We start from the raw sequence: 18,959 nt of genomic DNA, 5'->3' as shown, positions 1-18,959 counted from the left end.
AAACGATGTCAGAAGATTAATAGAGATATGTGACCATCTATAATTTTTAAATTTATTTCCTCTTAATAATATGATGGCAAAAGATGAATACATTCGTTCTCAGCACATCAACATGAAAGAAATAAATCACAGACGACTACTAGCCTTTGGAATAGTGACTAGTACATAAAGTAGACATTTACCTCAACTTTATCGAGATTCGAATCCCAGATCTCACGATGACAATACTTCATACGCTAATCACTAGACCCATCTGAGAGAATTCCTCCTAATAATATGAGACAATCAGCCAGGTGACAAATTTCACCCTTTTTGCCTAATCATGTGGTATAAATCTAAGTCTCTTTTAGTTGTCAAATCATTTTGATAAATATCAGTCCAAGTCTTTATTTTGATTTGAGCATTATGAATCAAATTACCGGTTTAGTAAAATGCAACAAATAAAACAAATACGAACGTAGAAACATAAAAATACCCCAAAGGGCAAACAATCCTCATTTTACTCATATACCGACGTCAATAGCGGCAATCTGGGGCACGCCAAGATTCACACATTTCATACTCAGCGACCATGAATGACTTGATCTGCATCTATGACGAATCCGACTGGGCCGCCACCACGTAACTCTCTCCGAGAAGGGTTTCGGTTCATAGTCGGTTGGACATTTGGTGGTATGTCAGTTTCAGGTGAATGGCCAGAGACACAGAGGGATCCAGTGTCGTCCTGTTCCCAGTAAACTTCAACCATCAGACCTCTCGGATGCTCGGTAGACTCACTTCCAGGGATCCCAACGAATCTAGCGCCTTTTGGAATCTGCATGAATTGCAAAGAGTGAGCACAGTTCCAACTGTTTCAATTGTCAGAAAACCCCAAAGCTTATAAATGCATGCATAACTAATCCAATTGACCAACATAGATTCTTCCATAGCGAATCATGATTGGCAGGTTGGTCATTTTAGTTGTGACCATGCTGTCTCACGAATTGGATGATTAGAAAACATACCACCCAAAATCTAGCAAGAAGAGATTTAAGTATTGAATAATTGATTTGGGATTTGTGCGAGTTCATTTTAATACTTCTGATTGTCTGAATTACCGATGATATGAGGCAGAGCAGCCATGTATTATTTAAAATCATGAAGAAACAGCAAAATTTCCTGAATTTTAACCTGAATTGATGATCCGGATGACAAGTTCAAAGTGATCAGGTTCCTCTCAGCCGCTGAGCTTTCTAGTTCAGCTTGTTTAGCAATATTTAGAAACACCTCCTCGAGTGTTGCCAGACCAAGTTGTATGTCGGAAATGCAAAATTCACTTTCTCTATCTTGAAGCTCAGCAAAAAAATTCTGCAATAAAAAAAGAAGTTAGATAAGGACCCATGTCTCAGATGGAGGGAGGGTAAATACAGTTGTATCAAATGAACATAAAATTACAGTTAGAAGCTCCTCCTTTTTGTGTGGGATGACGAAAGTCAAAAACGACTTGTTCTCCTCTTTAGGGTCCACATCTAGTCGCTGTTAATTTCATTTCAATGTCAGATACTCATAGGGAAAATCTTAGAAAGAAACATATATAATTTATAGAATATTGATCTTTACATCTTTGAAGAATTGCTTCACGAGCTCAAGATGAAGGCCATTTGCAGGTGTATCACCATGAACATTTGGAGTATGGCCAAGTGAACTATTGTGGAAACTCACATTAGCAATATAACCAGTTCCAAATCTTGATTTAAGTCGTATAGAAGTTCCTATACATCGCAATTTTCCTTTGGCCATGATGGCTATCCGATCACTTAGAATGTCAGCTTCCTCCATGGAATGGGTGGTCAAGACAATAGCTCGTCCTTTCTTTGCAGCTTCTATTATGTCCCAGACATGCCTTCGAGTGATAGGATCCATACCTGTAGTCTGCAACAAACAGGGACATTTGTTGGAGGGTATGATAAACTTCCTTTAACTAGTAAATGAATAAGGACAAGACATTGCCATTTAGTCATGAAAAAAAAAATTGCTTGTCATGCATTTATCTTTATGTCTAAATCTATTAAGGTAAAAAAGAAAAACTCACAAATTCTTTTAATTTTCTTTCATAAAACACAACAAAGAATGAGTTGCTCCATTATAATAATCATCAACTTACATATAAACACAAGCTAAATTATCTGCCAAACATATTTACCACATTTGATTACGAGTACACATCCAAAACAACTTTGAATACGTATAAACAAGTCTGTGTTCTTGTAATCAAATACTTTATTGTTTGTGTATATTATATCTACACCATGGGGAATTTTGGAGGTATCTCATATACATATTTTCAACATCTAAACATTCACTTCAATATTGAATACAAAGGGCATGGCAATAAAGTTAATACAATCCAAATAATAAAAAAAGGAACTAACAAAATCCTCATGATCAACAAGTTTTCTTGCACGAAAACAAGAGAATTTTTCTTTTTGATTTAATGTATTTTTTTCATTTTTAACTTATGTAATGTTAGAAGGGAATAATATTGAAATGGTGTCGTTTTAATCATAGATTGTAGCTCCAACATGGAATGACATTTTCAACTTGTCATTTTGAAGTTGGGGTTACATGAAATACCCCTACACTTTGATGAGGTTATATGTAAATAATATCACCTTTATCATTTTCTTCTTGATATACCATCTAGAAATAATAGACCAGTAAATAATGGGTTTAGTACAATGTAATTATTTTAATTATTTTTTAATATATGGCTACAGGCTATGTAAACATAGATTGCAAGCTCTTTTACAATACTGAAAACCTATTTCTCAACTTCATGACCATTTTTCTTCTTGCACCATAACTAATAATCAGCCCATACTAGTGGTATTATTCATCTATGCTTAAAAAATATAGGATTTTTCAATCTTCTGGCATCCCTAACTAGGTTAGGGTGGAGGAATGTGAGCTTGATAAACACTATCACACATCCTTCAGTTCTACTAATTATGGTGGAGGAGTTTTGTTTATTCTTTTCTCACGAAGCACGGTGCAGGGTGCAGCGGTTAGGCCCTTCAAGCTGTTAACTAGACATCTAAGGATCGAATCCCAACTGTGACGCACTGTGGATTTTCCTCCGGTGGGATGATAACTCTAAGAATGCAAATATGGGTTATCAAGTGCATACTTAGTTCCCTTCACCAAGATTAGGAATGGATCCGTCTTGATACCATGTTTCCTTATTCCAAACACGGCCATTATACAATCAAGGAAAGGTTTAGGAATCTTTGATAACCATAGTTTGCCATAGAAATAAGATTATACTAGGGTCAAGGCTTGAGAAACCAACAATGTTCAATGTCAGACTAATTGGTATGTCACAGTTGTGGCCAAAGATCGTTAGTGGTAATCTTCAACCTCTTGTTACACATATGCAACTTGTAGTTCATATTGACTGAATATAAAGTACAGAACACGAAATTGAAACTTAAATTGCTCACAAACATATATGTATTGCTTCTGTAAAAATAGGCAGGAATTAGATTATATGAAGAAGCCTAAGGTATAACTATTATTGATAAAGCTAGTTATGAGAAAAAGTAAATTTCCATAGTAACGTACTGGTTCATCTAGAAAGACCATTTTTGGATCTCCAATAAGTGCAATAGCAACACTAAGCCGACGCTTCATCCCTCCACTATAGCTTCCAGATCTAACACTAGCAGCAGCAGTAAGTTTTACCTCAGCTAATGATTTTTCCGCTACCTGTATCAACATAATCCATAGAAGTATAATACCCTAATTAATTTTAAGAATCAAAAGTCCCCAGAAAAAAAAATAGTTTGCCATAACACTCCCAATTAAAATTAAAATATTTTCTCAGATAAATCTTCCTCAAAATCATATTAATCAATAATGGAAATTATATAAATTAATATAGTAGATATGATGAAATTCAATGATATTGAGAACCTACCAACTTTATTGTAGATGGAGGCAAACCTTTAATACTAGCAAATAGATGCAGGTGTTCTTTACCAGATAATTCATCCCATAGGATATCAAACTGCCAAAAAAAGGTGCAAAACATTTATTAGTTTTTGGTTCAACAGTTCAGACATGGATTTTACGTTGAATTAACAGGCAAACAAGCCAAACCTGGGGACAAACACCTATCATCCTTCGAATACTTGACATACCAGATGAAGTCCGAACAGAATATCCATAAATCAATGCTGTGGGTAAAAAGCATTAGCTCATGGTCTTTACAATATACTAAAAAGTCAAACACAAGAAATAGCTTACCATCTCCTCCTGTAACAGGTGTAATACCAGTAAGACAATTAATCACAGTAGTCTTCCCAGCTCCATTAGGTCCAAGAAGGCAAAACAGCTGATCTTTTGCAAAGTTAACCCATACTCCCTAAAGCTTTCATTTGTTTAATCAGAAGAATTTAACAAATGCATTTGCAATGTTGAAAAGTAATACAACAGACTATTCAGTCCAATGGAGAAAAATAAAAAGCACCTTGACAGCATGATAAGGTGAAGACCTTTGGCACTTGCAACAACTAATTTTGTTAGTGCCAGCATATGTTTTAGTTAGGCCACGTATTTGAACTGCAACATGTGGATCAATATCTCCATTAGCAGCTTGCTGTTTCACAACAGTTTCCTCCTCCAAGACATCCTCATCAGTAGGAGCAGAATCACTTAATGGAGGGATCGACTTAAAGCAGCTACAGGGACCACCCTCTGTCATGTAACATGGATTATGAACTCTATGAATTTTCAGTAACGAGGGAGAAAAAATTTAGAGCAAAATTTATATGTTCTTACCTACGACCTTGTTTCCATCTTTCCCAGTCCAATATGAGGGGCTCAAGAAATAAAAAATTGGTTTTCTCACACCATTGGAGTTAGGAATTATATTGTCAAAGTAGATTGCCAAAAGAAACCACACAAAGAATGTTGATATAAGCCATTTATAGATGTCATCCTGTTAAATAAAGATTGTCAGTTCCTTAATTTCCTTAACTGAGGATTCTACCAATATACTAAGAATGAATTCAGAACATACAATTGTTATCACACAATCAGATTCACGGCTAGGGCATTCTCCACGTCTACGCCAACTAATTCCTTCATCCTCTGAGGTAGCCGTAGCACTACCAAGCAAATCGAGAGCTTTCGCGAGAAGGTTCGGGGGAAATAATGACCATATAACTCGATAAAGGATTGAGAAATTGTCATCATATGGAAATCCAAAGAGTGTGACTAGCTGTATCAAAAAGTATGCTATTTTATTGTCAATTTGCAGAACACTACCAGCACTTCCAAGCTTAAGATCATTGGAAAAAGAACTTTACCTGAGTTAGAAAACCATTAATGAATATTGAGAACCCAACAGTAGTAGCTGATGATGATTTACTAACGAAAGCAGATATCATGAAAGCAAAACTTAGCTGCAAAAGGTACAAGCACAAAATAGATTAATAGAATGCCAGAAAATTAAAGACTGGTATGTGAAAATGTTTTCTATAGAAAAAGTATGTACCATATTAAGTTGGAAAAGGAAGAATACAAGGAATAGAACACTGAAGCTGTTATTCAAGAAAAAGTTGAACTGAAACATCATCCCAAAAAGGACAGAAAAAAGTGCTGCCAAGAATGTAAGAAATGCTTCCCATGTAAACCAAGATAGCCAATAAGCAGAATCATATAAACCCATTAAGGACATGGCCTGCAAATTCCATAAGAACAAAACCGTATTCTAGTTACAAGCTATACACTCAGATAGCCGAAAGAGAATTGATGATGAAAATTGTGACAATAATAATTACCTGACGAAGTTTAAGTTCTTTCTCTAGAATCAAAGAACTAATTTGAAATACAAATCCAAACATAGCAATAGCAAGGAAAAAGGTTGGCCCTGCAGAACCAACAGCTGAAAAAGTTTGTATGGCTGGGTGAGCAAATTCCTTAAAACCCATTGTCCAGTTAAAATTTGAATCTACAGCAAAAAAAGATCAATGAGTATGACACAATACACTGAAAAAAGTGCAACAGAAAAAGTTAGTGAATCAAATACTTAATTATAGCTACAATTATGACCAGGCCTCTTACAGAATCAAGGAACAATATTAATAACTTAATAGAGACATAGGTCACCATTAAATATCCATTTCGGTGTTCAGATCAAGAAAGTGCAATAAACTGCATATTGGACTTTGGGTCATACTTCTACGAGATTACCAAAGGAGAGAAAACAATTAATAGCACAAAGAAAGAATGAAAGAAAGAAAGCATTTAATTAAGTTAGCCAACTACAAAAAATCAATGGAAGTATCATCAGATCTGTCAGATTAATCAGAGCTTACAGAATAAATATAAATAATGCCAAACCATACTAGACTTGCTTACATATGTCATGGACCAAAATGTTCTCATTGTATACAGAAAGAAAAACTGATTCATGCCGCCCATATCATCTTACTCAGCTATATCCAACCTGAACTGAGGATGGTATAGGCCATCAGTCAACCAATGGACATTGACATTGAGTAATATCTGTGCTCAATTCAGTAACTTCTGAAGCTCCTTATTAACAATCACAATCAACTTGACTAGCTGAGAAACAAACACCAACGGTTCATAAATGGGTGAATACTTATACATATTCATAAATAGGTGGGCAAGAATACCCTCTGAAAATCATCACTTCACTCCTAAATGGTGTGTTTGCTAATACAATTCAATAGATTTTGACTTTTCTATATTGACACACAAATTTTAGAATAGCAATTCAATCAACAAGCTTTGCTTAAGCAATGAATATGGTCATTAGCTTTTACTTTTTCCTTTTGAATTTAGAAACAATTAGTTCTAGAGTTATTAATTATGAATCACCAAGAATTCAAAAATTAACAAATATTTGGGAAATCTACGTAATACCAACCTCCAATTAAGTGCCTAGAAATTTCACGCTCAGCTGCAATTTGAAGTGGAATTTGAAATTTGAAAGTAGGATCCTCATAAGTTCCTCGTCTACCCACAGCAGTGGAGTTGGTCTGAATCCCATAGCTTATAACAGTAGAATTTCTCTCGACAAAATGCAAGGCACCAGGGGACCGCATAGGATTACTTTCCAGCCAGGCATCCACTTCATCAGGAGTTCCAAAAGACATGACCTATAATAGTTATGAGCGGTAGCTCATTTAGAGGTAGTTTAAAAAACTTACAAAAAGGTGATCACCAAGAACATGACAAATTTATATATTATAGGCCTCCGTTATAAAAGAAAAGCAGATGATAACACGAGTTGGGCATGAAAAATTATCAACTTTTGGGATGTGACTCATCAATCAACGACAGCATCAATCGGTTATTGTCCTTAAACATCCGTGGGAAAGAAAGAAAGAAATGTAAAACAAAATTTTCGAATGAGCAACTCGATTCGTGAAGAAGCAAAATTGGTTTCAACTCCAAGTCTCCAATGGTACAAAGAAAAAAACAAAAACAAAATATCGTGGGCGGAGATTTCAATTTCGACGGCAAAAAGAGAGAAAGATGGGGGAGTTGACCTTATCGCTGGGAATCGGTCGGCCGGGGTTGTTCCTCATAATGGCGGCGACGATAGCGGAGACGCTGGCGCTGTCCCGGCCGCTCCAGAGGAAGTCGTAGCAGGGCGTGTGGATGAAGTACTTGTCCTCGCAGGGAGGGATGGGATGATCGACGAGGGCCTTGGGGTCGTGGACGTTCTTGTAAGAGGTAGTGTCGGAGAAGCGCGACTGGATGGCCTTCTCGATGCAAAAGATGAGGAAGATGAAGAAGAGGGAGGAGAAGAGCTGGAGCGACGCCGACTTCTTGTGCCGCCATGTCAAGATCGCGTTCTTCTTCAGCAGCGCGGCGTACTGCTGCCCAACCAGCGGAAGGCCGCTCCGTAGCTCCATTCCAAGAGCAAGAAGCCCTTTTGGCTGGCTGCGAACAAGGCCCGGAACGGAAGATGCGGATGCAACAACGTTACGCGTTTGCTTTAGGACTTTTTGACGTAACAACCTACCGCCGTTGCCATGGCGCCTTTTATAGAAACTGTCTATTGGCGAAATAAATCTGTGAATTTTCTGCTCTCGTGGTCTGCTACGCAACTTGCTTCGTCCATGCGAGCGGCCGGACGATTCTTTTGTCCGCTCACAATCGCCATGTTTTGACTTCTGAAAACAGACCTCCCCGTGTAAAAAACAAATTTATTCGGCCAAATAAAATTAATAAACTTTTTTTTTTAAAAAAAATAAATGAGTCAACGGAAAACAAATCGAGAATATTTATCCATGTAAAAACCTGCCGAATCCACGCTCAACTAATCAAATCTGCAAATGGTTGAAGGATAATTTTGTTTTTCAAAAAAAAAAAAAAAATCAAAATCAAAAGAGCAGACCTGGCATTAGAGCATTTTATCGACCCACGTATTTGATTTTACATATTATCCTGATTCATTTTTGAATTGACTAACTCATGTTTATTTTTTCTTACATAATTGTTTGATGAAATATCTAGGCGCAACTGAAGTCTCAACGGACGCCGCAAGGTCAGCATAGATAGGGCTCCTTAAAAAAGATTGACCTTGAGATTTAAAGGTACTATTAACTTGAGATCTATGTCTACTGTAAATTGATATTTGATATATTATATATTGCTCTTGCTCCTTTTTTTTTTTTAGAAATATTTAATTTTAATCTATGTTGGTCTTTGTTTGAAGTTATTTCGAGATCTCAAGGGTCATTAGATATTTTTGGATAAAATTAATTGATAGACCTTTACCATTCAAAAAAATTTAAAATTTAATATCTTTGAAATAAATGGAATTTAAAGGATTTCATTTGTGGTGTCGATCAATGAGTATAATCATTGTGACTCTTATAATGCATTTTTGACATTATTTATCAATTATCATGCTTGAATCAAGTTAAAAAAATCACTCCTCTCAATAAAGTGTATCACATTAATATTTAAGCCTCCGAAAAGGATTAAATGATGTTTTTTTAGCCTGAAACCTAGTCGTTATGGGTTTCACCCTATAATAAATTATAGATATCTGAACGAACTTCGATTTGATATATTGTGCATCTCGCAATTTAAGCCAAGTCAAAAGTTATAATATCTCAAATTTTAAGGTTTAATATTCATGTTATAACAGCTACGGTTTCGTAGCTGCTATAACTATATATTATAACTTTGAGAGGTCATAACTTTTTATTTAAGTTGAACCATTAAACTCACAATATGTCAAATCGAATATCTCTGAATTAGCTTTAATTTGATATATTATACGCTTTGTGATTTAACTCGAGCCAAAAGTTATGACCTCTTAATGTTGGATTTTTTGGGCTGCAAAAACCTTTTTTTGCGTTGCGGAAACCCCGAAACCCCGCCACCGGATCCGTACGAAGAAATAAATTTACGTAAAACTTCGAGTACGAGTTTCTAGCCTAGATCTAAACTAGATCTACAAAGGAGAATAACTTTACCCTTGATGCGATGCCCTTTGCTAATCCCGCTCGTCCAAGGTTCGCCGGATCTCGAGAGTATCAAAGTAGATACTCCTCTATGTGTATCCACACAAGTAAGACATGGAGAAACCAAACAAAAGGTGTGCTAGCACCTTTGAATGGTTCGGCCAAGGTGGAGGAGAGGGAGAAAAGAGAGAGCTTGAGGAAGAAGATGAGAGTTACACTAAGCACACAAACACATTCAACACCCTTGAATGTGGCCGGCCACTAAAGGAGGAGTTTTATACTCCATGGGATATCAAGAGTCACAACTCTTGATCTCCCTCATGAGGTGACACACACACATAAGCAACCATGATGATGTCGAGCATCATCATTGGTTCACTCTTTGCCAACTCACCAATGAGGTGGCAAATGGTCAAGTCAAACTTGGCTCTTCATCTTCCTCTCAAGTCAAGTCAAACTTGACCACTTCTCTCCCATGATTGATTAAATCTAACCATTGGTTCAAGTCAATTTTAATTTAATGAATCTCTATTCATTGAATTAAATTAACTCAATGAGTCTAAGTCCAAATTAGACTCATCTAACACATGAACCAAATTGAGTCCAACTCAATTAGCCTAATTTAGATTACTGTTAATCCAATTTGGTTCATCACATGAACCTAATCCTTTAAGTTCATCAAATGAACCTAATCTCCATCTAATTGCCCTTTGTGTGTGACCCTATAGGTTCTTATAACATTGACAATGCTCCTAAACCCATTTAGAAGCATAAGTAATGAGCGGTATCTAGCAACACATCATTATTACCCAAGTTATAAGAATGTTGAGATTCAACATCACCTTGTGACTACTAATTGTGACTCTTCACAATATATGACAAGTGTCCTTCTATCCTAGGCATCTAGATTGATCAATGTGAGACATAGATCGTGTCATCCTCTAATCAATCTAAATCTCGAATCCCAAGTAGACTCACTCAATCAAATGAGCTCAACATCTTATATTGACTCATTTGGGCATGACCATGCACTTAGTGGTCTCACTCTATCAAGAATATCGATGTCACTCCCGTCATATAGGAGGGATAGATCTCATCTACATCACTTACATCCCTCCACATAATTTGTTACATACCCAGTAATCACCTTTATAGTCCACCCAGTTACGGGTGACGTTTGACGAAGCCAAAGTATGCAACTCCTTATGTAGGGAACCATGGTGACTTCAGGTCCAAGGACTAATAGTCATACTAATAGCCACATGAGAAAGTATATGACACTCATATAACGATCCATAATACTTTCTCATGGTGGGTCATTCAGTATACATTCTCCAATGCATACCCATGTGTCAACTTGATATCTCCATATCCATGACTTGTGAGATCAAGTCATCGAGTTGACCTACATGCTAGTCTCATCGCATTAACATTGCCCCTGAATGCTAATAGTTGACTAGGAATGATTAAGAGTAGTGTTCCCTATATCATCTCACTATCGATTCAACTAACCGATTGATATAGGTAAGAACCTTCTACTCAAGGACGTTATTATACTTAGTTATTTGGCACCAATACAAGTAAGCATAATAACCATAAACAAATGCCTTTATATATATAAGAATATGATACAACGAGTCCATACAACAATCATCAAATGATTGGCTCTAGGGCTCTAACTAACACTTAAAACTTAGAGTTTAACATTGACGTTGTAGCAGCTACGATTTCGTAGCTGTTACAACTGAGATGCTCATGGCTTGCTAAAGACTATGTTGCTGATCTTCAGAAGATTAGCGACACGTTTTTGTTGATCTTATAAAGATCAACAACACGTTGTTGTTGATCTTCTGAAAACCAACAACACAGTCTTCTGCAAACCACAAGTATATCAGTTGTAGCAACTATAAAATTGTAGTTATTACAATATGAATATTAAACTCTAAATTTTAAGAGACTATAACTTTTCGCTCGGGTTAAACCACGGGATGCATAGTATATCAAATCGAAGCTCGTTCACTGAAATTCAATTTGACATATTATAAGTTTCATGGTTCAACTAAAATCAAAAGTTATGATCTCTCAAAGTTATAATATGTAGTTATAACAACTATAGTTTCATAGCTGCTACAACGTATATGCTGGTTAAACTTTGAGAGATTATAACTTTTAATTTGATTCAAATCACGAGACACATACTATGTCAAAACGAAGATTTCTGCACGAGCTTTGATTTGATATATTGTGTGTCACATAGTTCAATCTAAGTCAAAAATTATAACATCTTAAAGTTTAAGGTTTAACATTAACGTCCATAGTTGCTACAACTATATAACATCTTAGTTGTAGCAGTTACGTAACCGTAGTTGCTACAACGTAAATGTTAAACCTTAAATTTTGAGAAGTCATAACTTTTAACTTGGGCTGAACCATGAGATGCACAATATATCAAATCAAAGTTCGTTCAAATATCTGCAATTTGTTATGAGTGAAACCCATAACGACCAAGTTTCAAGCTTGAAAAACATTGTTTAAATCCTTTTTGGAGGCTCAAACATCAATGTGATATACTATATTGATTGCAGTGATTTTTTTCAACTTGATTCAAGCATGATAAATGATATCAAAAGAGCATTATAAGGGTCATGATAATCATACTCATTGACCGACACCACAAATGAGTTCCTTTGACTTCCATGTTTTCGAAGATATCAAATTTTTAATTTTTTGAATGGCAAAGGTCCATCAGCTGATATCATCCAAAAGTGGTTAATGAACTTAGAGATCTCGAAATGACTTCAAATAAAGACCAACATAGATTAAGATTAAATATTTGTAAAAAAAAAGAACAAGATCCTTACCAAATATCAATTTACAATAGACAAACTACAATAGATCTAAAATTGATTGTTTCCTTTTTCTTTCATATAACAATAGGAAGAAGCAAATCTTCAATGACACATTTCAAATTTGACAAGTTGCAAGAGAAAATATAACATAGTTTTATTATATCATAAAAGGTTGGCACATCTTATATACACCATGCATGATATTCTCGGTTAAATGCATGCTTGAACAACATTTAGCATCTTGTCTTGCAATTTTCCTTTTTATATTTGTAGCTTCTTGTTTGAATAAGAACGATAAGATGATCTAAAATTTACTTCCAATCTTTCCTTTCTCTGTTCCACATCTATGAACATGGACAAAAAAAAAAACTAGTTTCATGAAGTAAACGCTCAAGTTCCATTTGTATCTCTTTGTACGACTGGTTGACTTCTTGTTGTCTCGATTCTAGGCCTCTTGCTTCAAATCCTTTTATTATCTGCAGTCTTTTGTAAGAAGATATAAATATTATGCAAATAGAAAGATATTCCAGTTAATTCACAAGAAAAAGGAATAGTTCCTCAAACACATACAAGTTAGTGCATGACACTCACTCTAAAGGAATATCTTCAACCAACATCAAGTCACCATCTTTGTCTTTGTAAGTTATACCATATTCACATCCATTGCAACCTTCTTTTCTTGATACTTCTTTTGCAATAGATGTGAGAATCAATAATTTGCAATAATAATTATTGAGAAATATAAATACATATTAGTTTGTGATACTAGCAGCAATTAAGTCATGCTTGCTTAGCTAAGAAAAATCATTTGAATATGCTATCCAAGGCCTCCCTGAGCTCCTTGTACCCCTTGTAAACCGTGAGGTTAATCTTCCACAAGTAAGTAGCCCCATCTATGCTAACATTTACAAACAACCAAGTGGTGTCTACCTCTGTCTCCACCTTCAGTTACATATTGGCATTTCATCAAATAACTACTGGTAAAAAAAAAAAAAATAGAACCACCCTAAAATACATAATGTTCACATTTTTAATTTGAAATCAAAAACTTACTTCGCTACTAGGGACACACCGACATTTCTTATTGTCACGCCCCGGAGGAGTCCCCGTCCGAAGAAATTTCGGCAGCATCTCCCCTGTACGGCAGACAATCTGAAACTTTCTACATATCCATATACCTCAGCCACATGCGGCTGGAATAATAACAGTAAATAAAACACAACCACACAAACATCCACGCAGTTATATATAATCAAACAAAGCAGTAATACTCTGACTCGAAAAACCACCATACTCAACTACACTCGTAAAACACAAATCCGACAAACTTACCTCTTCTGCCGTCTAGGCAGGCATGTAGTAGAACAAATCTAAACCATACGAAAATCCATCGATCATAAGAGTCCATACAATATCCAAGTCCTCAAACAGAATAAGTCTAACACAGTCTAAATAACAAACCAAAAGGGTAAAAACAGCTTGTGGTCTGCAGGGGACTAGCAACTGGAACTCTCTCCCGACAGCATCAACCTGAAAAAAAATAACAACAATGGAGGCGGGGTGAGTCCAATACTCAGCAGGTACAACTGATATACAAAGTAATGAAATAACACCTAGCACTAATCATGTGTACAGTCTCCTGATGTAATAAAGGTAAATGCAAACTGAAGTAAACAGGAGAATACTGTTCTAACCAGGACCTGGGTATAAAGACAACCAGTCCGAGAGATAAGGAAATCCTGTATGCATGTCAAACATAGGTATCCAAACAATATGCAGCATATCAATGCAGCAATCACAAACACAAGCAATAAATGCATCATGCATATGATGCCAATGATGCGTCCTGGTCACCCCTGACGCCAATCGATCATCTCACACAATAGAGAGGCCGAGTGGGGTAGGGCTGTGACAACCGTGCACTCTGTCGTCACTACTCCTGATGAGTGGTCGAGTGGACGGGATGCTGTCGGAGTACACCTATCCTCCTACCCCAAATCATAAATGGGGGAGCACAATGCTCTCAACTCCCGGTACACGATGACGGGGAGGAATCCCTGCCGGTTAACATGTTGTGTCACACTACCCATGAGCGGACCAACGGTGCCTAACAGAGTCCCTGCTGCAACACACTCTGCCTGAATCGACCACTAACCCATGAGTGGTGGTGTGTGCAGATCCATGTAACTGGCGATGTGCTCACAATAATGGAGCGAACTATCGCACGACTTGCAATCATGCAAATGGTGCATGGCACTAACCACAACATATCCTGACCTAATCCATATATAAATGCATCATAGGTCAACGAATCAAATCAAATCAAAGGTACACAAGGTATAAAACGTAGGTCCTAAACATGATGAAGCATGGTATATCACTACCCCTATAAGCACGTATCAACAGGTAAGGAATACATGAGATGCAAAACAAACAATCAACCAATCATGTAACAATTATCGGGTAGTGATTAACCGGAACAAATAAGAAACATAATTAATGCAACTTGTTATATTCACTACTATGTATATCAAATGACATAAGTCAAAAGTACCCGCCTCCAAAGAACAAGATCCAAATCCGAAATAGATCCCTCGTCGAGACACCGTCTCGAATCAAAGTCCTGTACCAATCAATATATATACATTTTTATTTAGCTACAACTCATATAAATAACTAAATAAAAATCTCTAACACTAAATTAGGGCAAAACCCTAATCATATAGCATTAATCCTACCAAAATTAAATCCAACGATTATTTAGGGTTAATTGCCTTAACCCTAATCATACCATTAATTTAATTCCAAACCTAATCCATTTCACCTTTCAAATTAGAAATTGCTACTAACCTAGTCAACCTGAACTCAATAAAATTTGAGTCTAATCTCATTCCTAACATTTCCTTCAAATCAGTACACACTACAACATAAGAAACAATTGCACTACACCTTACCTCAATTCTCACAGCCCCTATTGATGGTAGAAATTGTTGCCGAAGTCACAGCGAAGTTGCTGCCAGGAACCTTGTGGCTTCTGTGGCAGCAACACAAAGAAAATTTCCAAGCATTAGAACAGCAAGCACCCGGAACTAGGGCATAATGGCAAATCAAAAGGGAAAGGTGATTGAGGTCGGCTTACCCTCGAATCAGCAGTTCCTTCTTCGGCGACGGGTTCCAGCGGCTGTTGAATACTGGCTAGGGCTACACTGGCGATAACAACAAGAAGAACTGAGGAAGAAGGCACAACATAGGTCGCCAATCATAGATCAGAAAAGAGGAAGGATCGGTAGCTTACCCTCGGAGTCCTAATTGTCCCTTCCACGCCGGCGATCTAGAGCACAGCAAGAACAGCAACACCCCTATTCCGGCGTCAGCACTGCTCCGTGCGGGGGAGAGAGCGATCGACACGAAGATCAGAGGGGAAGGAAGGTAGAGGCTTCCGGTGATCGGCGCTAGGGCTCTTTGGACCGACGGCGCTGGGTCGGAGTGGCGACGACGCGGCTAGGGCTCGGCTCCGGGATGAAGAGAATATGGAGTGGCGTCGACTTCTCCCCTTGGTCACGGATTAAGCACAAGGGAGAGAGGAAAACCGCCGGGGTCGGCGGTTAGAGCTCCGGCGGTTAGGGCTCGGAGGTGTCTGGCGCGCGGCGAGGCTCGAGCACTCGGGTTCGGCGAGGAAGAGAGAACGACGGAAAGAAAATAAAGAAAAGGCAAAATAAATAAAGAAAATGAATTAAGAAATTCAACTTTTCCTCATTTAAATGGGGTAGCCTAAACAGGCTTTTCCGGACCCCGTTTTTATCCCCGTCAACTCGTCCGTACGAGCTCCGAAAAATTTCCGAAAAATTTCCAAAAATTTCGAAAAATTCCCTTATTAATATTCGCCTATTTTTCTGTATTTTACATTCTCCCCCACTAATAAAAATTTGGTCCCCAAATTTCGTTATCTACCATCAGCAAGTACTAACAACAGATATAGAGTATAAATGCTGAACGGTAAAAAATCACATACCTCAAGTGAAAAGATGGGGATATCGAGCTCGGATAGTATCCTCGAGCTCCCAAGTAGCCTCCTCGTCCGAATGATGCTGCCATCCGACTTTAACCAGCCGGATAGTCTTGTTCCGCAACTGACGCTCTTTCCGGTCGAGAATCCGTACCGGAAACTCCTCGTATGTAATGTCAGGGTGAACTTCACGTACAGCTGATGTCGTCGAAGAATCTCCAAAACTGTGCGAAGATGCTGTGCGTGCTCCTCCTCGGAACGAGAGTAGACCAATATGTCATCAATGAAGACGATAACAAACTGATCCAAATACTCCAGAAAGATGCGGTTCATCAAGTTCATAAACACCGCTGGAGCATTGGTAAGCCCAAATGGCATTACCAAAAACTCATAATGACCGTATCTGGTACGGAAAGCTGTCTTCTGAATATCTAAATCTCTGACTCTCAGCTGATGATATCCGGATCGCAGATCAATCTTAGAATACACTGATGTACCTCTGAGCTGATCAAACAAATCCTTGATCCGTGGTAAAGGATATTTATTTTTGACGGTCACTGCATTCAGCTGTCTGTAGTCAATACATAACCTCATAGTGCCGTCCTTTTTCTTAACAAATAATACCGGTGAACCCCATGGAGAAACACTAGGGCGAATGAATCCCCTGTCTAAAAGCTCCTGGAGTTGAACCTTCAGCTCGTTCAACTCTTTTGGTGCCATACGATACGGAGCTTTCGATGTCGGCGCGGTTCCCGGAATTAGCTCAATAGCGAACTCCACTGGCCTTCTGGGAGGCAAACCAGGTAGCTCCTCTGGAAATACATCTGGGTACTCCCGGACTACAGGAACGTTGGAGAGCTGCAAACTACTGCTATCCTCAGTACTAATCAGAGATAATAGAAAACCATGATAGCCGTGAGACAGCAGCTTCTGCGCCTGAATCGCCGAAATAATCGAGATGCCGTCGTCTCTGATGCCAGTGAAACTCCACGAGGGTTGGTTCGGAGGCTGGAAGGTGACCACCCTCGTCTGGCAATCAACGGTAGCATGATATACTGACAGCCAATCCATGCCAAGAATGATATCAAACTCGACCATCTCCAATACTAGAAGATCTACCGTAAGTATCATGTTGCCAAAGTCCAACGGGCAACCTCTGATCTTCTGGGTGACATCTAAAGTATCACCGGACGGTAGGGAGACGGTCAATCGCTGCAGTCTAAAAGTAGGTAATTTACCAATCTCCTGCATAAAGGTACGAGATATAAAAGAGTGCGAGCTACCAGTATCAATCAATATATCAGCAGAAAATGCATAAATGGAAATCATACCGCGGAAAATGGATCCGTCGGCTCGCTGCGCATCCTCTCTGGTAATCACATGAACACGTCCAGTCTCTGGCGGAGGAGGAGGTGGTAACGCTGCCAGCGGCTACTGCGACTGGGCAGAAGCCTGCCACTGAGGCGGTGCTGGATAATGTTCCTGAGGAGACTGAGAGGACGGTGACTGATACTGTGCCGATGACTGGGACTGAGTCTGGTACTGGCCTAGAGGCTGAGGCTGCATCTGATACTGCCCCTGCGTCGGATAATAAGGTCCTGGAACAGAACTCTGGGGTGCTATGGAAGTACTGGAGTACTTCTGTCCAAACATGCCAAATGCTGCTGCTGCAGGTGGAACTGTCCCCTGCTGACGATGTGAAGACTGGGCTTTCTGCCCTCCTCGATATGCCCCTGACTGACTAGACTGTCCCCTCTGAACTGACCATCCTGAAGCCGTGTGCTGAGCCTTCAGCTGACAATCTCGGCTCTGGTGCCCAGGCAGTTTGCAATAAAAGCAAACTGGCTGTCCCAGAGAGCAAGCTGAGATGAGGTGATCTCTGGATCCACATCGGAAACAGTGAGTATCGCTGGAAGGTGGTTGCCGGTTCTGCTGAGAAAACCGGGAACGTCCTGAAGAAGATCGCCCTGACTTCTGAGGCCTACGAGATCCCCCAGAAGTACCCTGACCTGATCGACTGCGACTACTCTACTGCTGTCCTATCGCCGGTGTCTGCTGGATCTGTCCGGATGCCTGACCCATATGCTTCCTCTTCCTATCCGGAAATGCTCTCTGCTGAGCTAACTCTATCATCAAAGCTCGATCTAGTGCATCTGAGTAAGATACGATCCCTAAACCGGCAAGCCTTACTTACATATAACCATCCAGTCCCTGTATAAACTGCATCATACGAGATCTATCCTCCGCAACTAACTCTGGACAAAACTTAGCCAACCGATTGAATTCAGTATTATATTCTGTCACTGAGTGATTATTCTGTCGCAGACTGATGAAATCCTGTCGGCGAGCCATCTGATATGATAATGGAAAGAAACGGCTCTCAAAAGCCTCTCTGAACCTGGCCCAAGTAACGTTCTGCTCGCTGATGATAGAACGATGTGTAATCCACCAGGCGTTAGCCTCATCCCGTAAATGGAAAGCGGCCAGCTCTGCTTTCTCCCACTCGGAGCAAGCCATGTAGAAGAAAGTCTGCTCCATAGTCTCTATCCATGATAGGGTCATACTCGGATCAAGGTCTCCTCGGAAGAGTGTGAATCGAGTCTTCATCGA

At 38.7% G+C, this 18,959-nt stretch overlaps 1 protein-coding gene across 1 annotated transcript; it reads right to left on the bottom strand.

Moving 5' to 3' along the window:
• Window positions 1-361: 361 nt before the first annotated feature.
• LOC122042389 (ABC transporter A family member 2-like) lies at window positions 362-8,167 on the bottom strand. Its single transcript, XM_042602489.1, has 16 exons — window positions 7,563-8,167; window positions 6,938-7,169; window positions 5,823-5,992; window positions 5,537-5,722; window positions 5,349-5,444; window positions 5,060-5,260; window positions 4,819-4,978; window positions 4,508-4,734; window positions 4,285-4,402; window positions 4,138-4,214; window positions 3,956-4,045; window positions 3,601-3,744; window positions 1,600-1,911; window positions 1,435-1,515; window positions 1,171-1,347; window positions 362-814 (listed from the first exon to the last, which is right to left on the bottom strand). The coding sequence occupies exons 1-16, from the start codon at window positions 7,929-7,931 to the stop codon at window positions 563-565; spliced, it is 2,892 nt and encodes a 963-aa protein (XP_042458423.1). The 5' UTR covers window positions 7,932-8,167; the 3' UTR covers window positions 362-562.
• Between the last annotated feature and the right edge of the window lie 10,792 nt (window positions 8,168-18,959).

The sequence above is a fragment of the Zingiber officinale genome, chromosome 2A (assembly GCF_018446385.1).
Source record: "Zingiber officinale cultivar Zhangliang chromosome 2A, Zo_v1.1, whole genome shotgun sequence".
NCBI lineage: Eukaryota > Viridiplantae > Streptophyta > Magnoliopsida > Zingiberales > Zingiberaceae > Zingiber > Zingiber officinale.
This window is presented reverse-complemented; position numbering and strand designations above follow the sequence as displayed.

Excerpts from the sequence above, each read along its gene's own strand:
- LOC122042389 (XM_042602489.1), bottom strand. The coding sequence starts at position 7,931 with ATGGAGCTACGGAGCGGCCTTCCGCTGGTTGGGCAGCAGTACGCCGCG. Across the intron at positions 5,993-6,937 it reads TTCTAGGCACTTAATTGGAG|ATTCAAATTTTAACTGGACA; the intron begins GTTGGTATTACG and ends TTTTTGCTGTAG. Across the intron at positions 1,348-1,434 it reads AAAAGGAGGAGCTTCTAACT|AATTTTTTTGCTGAGCTTCA; the intron begins GTAATTTTATGT and ends TTTTTATTGCAG.